At 31.5% G+C, this 7,179-nt stretch overlaps 1 protein-coding gene across 1 annotated transcript; it reads left to right on the forward strand.

Annotated features, from left to right (window-relative positions):
* The first annotated feature begins 4,575 nt into the window (after positions 1-4,575).
* LOC133880366 (glutathione S-transferase F13-like) lies at positions 4,576-5,864 on the forward strand. The gene is made up of 3 exons (XM_062319324.1): positions 4,576-4,799; positions 5,084-5,132; positions 5,366-5,864. Exons 1-3 carry the CDS (start codon positions 4,653-4,655, stop codon positions 5,812-5,814), a joined length of 645 nt encoding a protein of 214 aa, XP_062175308.1. The 5' UTR covers positions 4,576-4,652; the 3' UTR covers positions 5,815-5,864.
* The last annotated feature ends 1,315 nt before the right edge of the window (positions 5,865-7,179 follow it).

Below are 7,179 nucleotides of genomic sequence, written 5' to 3' on the forward strand. Positions count from 1 at the left end.
CCAACAACAGGACGCAAGAAAGTTTATTTAGTCCGATGGAGGGGATATGATAAACCACCACTTATTTCTTTTACGTATGAATTTAAACTCTTATTTAATAAGTGAGATTTAATTAGGGTTGACAAAACGGGTTACTGTGTTGAGTTTGGGTCGACTCGGTTGACCCGCCAACCTGTCTAGACCAACCCAAACTCGACGAGATTAGCTAAACGAATTGAGACACGAAATTCGAACACGACATGTTTAAATGGGTTGACGGGTTAACCTGTTTATGACACGAACTCGTTTAGCGTAAATTCAAATTTTATAATTTCGTGTCGGTCGTGTCAAAAAATGTCAACCCTGAATTTAACAAGTGAATTATGAAGTTAGGGTTCAACAAACTCATGATCTTTTACTATAAATACCATATTAAATTACCACTTATCCTAAAAATTTAATCTTATTAATCATTTAATTAACATTGGCAGTTTTCGCTCGTCCGATTTGGTTAATTAAGGAGAAATAAATTGGTTTTTTAGGGTACTTTTACCCATCCATCCCTTGAGGCAATTGATTAGGTGAAGAAATGTCATAAGGAGAATTCTCAAAATCCTACTACTGTTTCTAAAGTTTGGCAGCCTCCGGCAACAAGCATCATCAGGGTGAACTGGGATGGGTCGATTAACAAAGAGGCTGGGTGTATTGGCATGGGCATTGTCGCTAGAGATCATGCTCTTGCTAAGGAGACAGCTATCTTTAGGACTAATAATGTATGGTTGGAGGATATAATTTCTAATAGGATCCAGAGTATTATATAATTAGGGAACAAGATATCCCTAATCCTGATTTGGGTCAGTTTTTTAATCAATGAAGAAGGTTTCAGATGGTTAAAAAAAAAAAAAATTTAACATTCTAACACAATGGCAGTGCTATTGCAACTGACGTCAATTTAATGCACTTGCTCCTAATGTGATAACTGATAACATGATCAACCTATTCTAAAAGTCATATATAATAAGAATTTTATTGTAAACAAACTACCCAACAATCTTTAAAAGATTAAGATAACAGAGTCAACTGGATTAGGATTCTCTCCATTTCAAATGAAATGAAGAGAAGCCGGTTAGTTATAAAATAAGGGGCAAAATAATCTAAAAAATTAAAATGATAATTTTGTCTCTTATTCTATAACTAACCGGTTCCTCGCCATTTCAAATTAAATGGAGAGCACCCGTTTCCTTCTCAACTAAAGATTAAGATAATAGCAATAAAGACAAAAATTAATGATTGACAATAACCAATAACAATATATAGAGACAAGATCCACATCAGTTTGCCTCACGTTTTGAACCATTGCTTAAATATTGAGACATAATACATATATATCTTTTGCAATCATATTTTTAAACTTTAAAAATTGTCAGTTTAGTACATTAATCTTTTAATTTTTTTCAGCTCCGCCAATTTATTACAATTTTCCGTTAAATCATGTCGAATTTCACAAAATACCCTTTTTTTTTCAAAAAAAAAACATATATATATATATTCAAAGATTCAGGTATATATAAGTATTTTTGCAAATTCTGTTAAGTCTTGTCAAAATTCTTAAAATATTCACAAAATACTCATGTTTTCTTTTCTTTTATTTTTTTAAATAATTATATATATATATATATATATAAAATAAAACAAATTCAAAGATTCAGGCATGAATATTTTTACAAATTCTGTTAAATCTTGTCAAAATTTTCAAAATACCCCTCATTTTTTTTTAAGAATTTAGGCATTAGTCAGGATTTAACGGAAAATTGTAACGGATTGGTGAAATTGAAAAAAATTAAAAGATAAATACACCAAATTAACACTTTTTAAAGTTTAAGGGTATGATTGTAAAAGTGATAAAAGATCAATAGTTGTAAGTGGAGTTTTCTTTTAAATTTTATAAAAGTGTGGCACGTTTGTGTGTTCGATTTTTTGAAATTTAAATTTAATTATAATTTACTGCTCGAATTTCGATGCAGAATAAAATTGAAAAAAATGTTTGGATGCAGGTTTGACTTTATGAGACAAAATTAGAAAAAGTTAGATAAAATATTTATTTTTAAAAAATTACAAATACCAATAAATACCAATAGAATTTATTTTTGAAAAGGAGGCCCCCAAACATCAAATGTGTAAACGTGTTGAGAAATTTCATGTTAGTTGGGTATTAAAGGGCGGACTTCAAACCCTCCACTTTGTTGAAAATAGGTTCAATCTTGCGTTTATTAGCCCCATGTTCACGAACAGGTCAACACGGCATGTCAAATCACCCTCATCCAAAGGGGAACGGCAAATAAGAACTTTCCGGGCAAAACATGTTTAGGGTCAGAATAAAATAAATTAAATACAAATTGAAATAAACAAAATAAAGATTAAAGGACTACATTTTAATCTTATTTATTAATTATGTCATAAGAGTAATGTTATATATAAGACTCATATCTCCCTCTTATCCCCTCACATGTAATATGACTTTTAAAATTTTTGTTGAATCAAAATATTTAAAATCACTATTGAAATTTTGGGATTGATCATTATTAGATTTTGATTCAATTGTAATTTTAAAAGTCATGTCACATTATAGAAGGATACGAGTCTTTTTTTTTTTTTTTTGAAAAGAAATAATTGTCTCATTAAATGCCAAGATTACAATAGTCCTTCCAGATGCAAACCGACAAAGAACTAGGAAAAGAGTTAATCCACGATTGGTGGAGAGATATAGAAAAAACAAGCTTAATAACTTCATGGGCCATACTATTACCACATCTACAAACAAAAGAAAAAGCATATAAGTCAAAGTTAGAGAGTTTAGAAATAATATCACAGACCACTCCCCCATATACACCGGATGAAACATCACATTTTTTCAAAGCCTCCGCAATCACCATAGAATCACCCTCAAGCGAAATGATTGAAGACCAAGCCTCCTCACAAACTCAACTCATTTTCTTGCCGCCATTGCTTCAGCTAAAGCTAAATTCGAAATATAAGTCACCGTCGAACACATAACACCACGGATTCCAGAGGATATGAGTCTTGCATATAGACTCATTCATGTTATAATACAAGATACTCCTATTAATTGGGAAATTGAGGTAGACAAGTATGTCATCATACATTATTACAATCAATCATATAAAAGGTAAGTAAGGTTTAATATTATATATTCTCCTACCATATCTGATTATAATTATATGAAAAATAATTTCAATATAATTTTTTTTGGATATAGAAAATATATTTCTCTAACCCATGGAAAAGCATAACGTGTGAGTGAGATAAGATAAGATAAAGCTCGTGTCCTACCATCCTAGTTTAATGTAGTTGAATTAGGTTGTAGGGCTTTATTCTCTCTCTTGGCATTGTCACTGAGAGAGCAGCATTGATCATGCATGGAGGTATCGATATTGTAATAGACACCGATTCTTATCCACATCATGTCATGACTTTTTATTTTAAAAAAAATTAAATTTTTTTTTAGAATGCTTTTAAACACCATCCATGACTGTAGGGTGGCCGCATTACCCGGAGTGCCTAGCAGGTTCACCACGAGGCACTCCAAGGGATGGTGTGACCACCCATCGAACGAGTTTTGATTTTTTTTTTAATTTTTAATTTATATATATAGATTTGAATTTTAGAAAAAATAAGAAATTATATGGATTATTTTAGTAATTTTGGTTCAATTCCAACTGTGATATATGTGTTGTCACCCAACTAAATAATATGAATAATTATTCAATTATACCTTCTTCTTTTTTTTTTGACATGTCCACAAGAGGAGGGAGGGGGGATTCGAACTAGTGATCTCCGCTTCTTGAGACGTGGTCCCCAGCTGATTGAGCTACCCCTTGGAGACCCATTATATCTTCTTCATTCTTAATAATAACTTTTAATTTTCCTAATAAAATATCTATTTCGCGTACTAAACAATGCCTAAATTTACCGCGGCCCACTTGATAGTTTGGTCATGCATGTGCACAGGAATTGGCAAGCCTAAAAATCTTATGGCATGTTTGGGTGATTGAGATTTTTCAAATACTGCTTTTCAAATATCAAATTCTACTTAAATTTTATCCTAACTTTTTTCTAATTTTGTCTCAAGTTTTATAAACCATTTAAATATAATTTTAAAAACTAAATTCTCCCCATATTCACAATTTTTAAAAAACATCGCACATTCAAACGAATTATTAGAAGCAGTCCATTAAGGCATAAAGTACTGCAAATGATGATGAATGTTCATAGCAGTCCATTCTTATGCACATCATGCATGACTGATGGAAATGAGCTTTCCTAGGTAGATGGGTAATTTTCTAGAAGAGCAAGTACAATTATTGAAGCTTTTCAATTATATTATCATGTACGTTCTAGTTCCAACTTGCAAATACATGCACCAAAGCTTGCTTATATTTGTAAAGAATAACAAAAGAATTTCCTTTCCAACCCAGCATTATTGGTGCACAAAACAACAACAAAAAGCCGGCAACAATATTGAATAGATATGAAAAGAAAGAACCTATATAGGACGACTCTTGTTCATATATTTAAACAATGTCTAACCTCAAGACTTCATCCTCGTATCTACTCCCTTTTCTCAACAAGAATTTCTTGCTTAGCTAGTGGCCATGGCAATTAAGGTCCATGGAGTTCCAGTATCCACGTGCACAGCTGGAGTTTTGCTTTGCCTCAATGAGAAAGGCCTTGATTACGAGCTCCTGCTAGTTGACTTGGCAGCTAAGGCTCACAAACAACAACCATATCTTTCCCTAAACGTGAGATCTCTCTAATAATCTTCTCTCTTTGTTGCTATAACTTTTTCTAGCTTTTTCCTTCTTTTGGGTTATTTACATCAAGAGATTTATACATCTTTTTTAATATGTTGTCTCATAAATTCAATGGTAGATTTTCATATCTCTTGTATGGAAATAGACAAGAGAATAAAACTAAACGTACATTTTTTCTACCATCAATTATTATTGCTATGTTTCCAAAAGTACTTTTAGAAACCTAATTAATACCATGCATATTTATCCTTTCACTTTAATTTCACTTGCAGCCATTTGGCCAAATACCTGCCTTAGAAGATGGTGAAGTCAGTCTTTTTGGTAAGATTGTTTGAACAAAGTGCTCAAAGGTTATTGTTCTATATATGAGCCAACAGTAAACTATATCTTATTTAAATCAGTTATAAGAATCACTACGTGAGTAATTGAGACATGGTTTGAACTCATGATATCTACCCTTATACTATATTAAATCACCACTTATCTAAAAAAATTAAGCTGATAGGAAAAAAATTATTTGCTCATTTAATTTATATTTCCAACATATACTCTAGAATCAAGGGCAATCAACCGATACTTGGCATGCAAGCACAAGGACATCGGGACAGATCTCCTCCGAGCAAATAGCTTAGCGGAGTCAGCCGTGGTGGAAACATGGATGGAAGTGGAGGCACACCAATTTCATGGTCCAGCTACAGCAATCCTTCACCAAATGATTGTCAATCCCATGTATGGGATAGCTTGTAATGAGCAAACCATTGAAACAGAAATGGAGAAGCTGGGAAAAGTCCTGGACGTGTACGAGGAAAGGCTGTCAAAATGCAAATACCTTGCAGGAGAAAACTATAGCTTGGCTGATCTGCAGCACATTCCCAGCCTTGTTTACTTCATGAAAACAACCAAAGCCAATGCCGTTACTTCTCGCCCCCATGTCAGCGCTTGGTGGAATGACATTTCCTCCAGGCCCGCCACTGTAAACGTTTCAGCAAATATGAAGTTGTAGACTTTTTCTGATGATCGATAAGTTTAATGTTGTTTCTATGATCCCCTCCATCATAGCTGTGTTTCTCCATTGGGATTTTATATAATTAACAACTTTCATGATATTGATCATCATCCTGTTGGAAAACAATGATAAATTAATGGATCAAAAGGCCTGCCCCTCCTCCCCTAAAGTTTTTTTGTTTTGTAATATTGCTTGTAATTAGTTCTATAAGAGAAAATTACTTATTTATTGATCGAGTTTGCAGTTGTATCGAACTCAATTTTTAAGTATAAAAAATATCTTAAAGATCTATAGAGTAAGCTATTTGTCTACAATAATCTATGTGGTCAGTTGTTTGACAAAAAAAAAAAGCTAAATGCACACTTGAATTCACGTCACAACCAATTCATATTTTTTCTTCTCTTCTTTATGTGGTAGAAGAGTGCGAGGCTTAATACACAGTACACACTCGACATAGTTTTTGTTTGCATTTAATATGTCAGACATGATTTATTTTAAAATTATTATTATTATTATTCTTTCTTTCTCTTTCTTTTAGGAATAAGTAATAAATTAAATAGAACTAAGGATCCATTTGAGTTTACAATTTTAAAATATCAATTTTAAAATATGGGATTTGAAAAAATAATTTTTAAAAACGTAGTTAAGCGTTTGGTAAAATCATAATTTGGCATTTAAAATTATAGGTTAGCCTTTAAAATTTTGCATTCTCAAAAAAACACATCTTGCCTGCGAATTGAAAAAACAGTTTTCTGCTTTTTCAAATATCAATTTTTTAAAAACACAATTCACAAACAGTTCATTTTTTATGATTTAGTTTAAAATCGCATTTTCTATCTACGAAATCGTAATATCGAACACACCCTAGATACATGGGGCGGCTAGTCCTAAGCAATTATGAAGTTAGCGTCGTATATGAACAAGTTTGTTCGTATAAACTCGATTTGAATTAGATTCATTTAATATATTAGCCAATCGTTAACATAAAATTAAGCTCGATTATTAAATGAACTATACTCGCATAATAGATAGAAATTATCTTAATTAGAACATCTTAAGTAAATATAAATTATCTTCAAAATATAATAGACATAGTTTGAATTATTGTACTAAGGGTCTTTTTTTTTTTCTTTTTTTTTTTTATATTCATTGTTACAATGAGTCTTGATATAGATATATGCGTGTTTGTTTGTATGTACAAATATATGTGTGTGTAACTGTGTTTGTGCGTGCGCATATTGAATTTATGTACATACTATAAAACACACACACACACATATATATATATATAAACTTGAGATTATATTATTTAATATTCAAATAAATTATTTTCAATTGTTAATTAACTAATAATTAATATGG

Source organism: Alnus glutinosa, chromosome 1 (assembly GCF_958979055.1).
Source record: "Alnus glutinosa chromosome 1, dhAlnGlut1.1, whole genome shotgun sequence".
Taxonomy (NCBI): domain Eukaryota; kingdom Viridiplantae; phylum Streptophyta; class Magnoliopsida; order Fagales; family Betulaceae; genus Alnus; species Alnus glutinosa.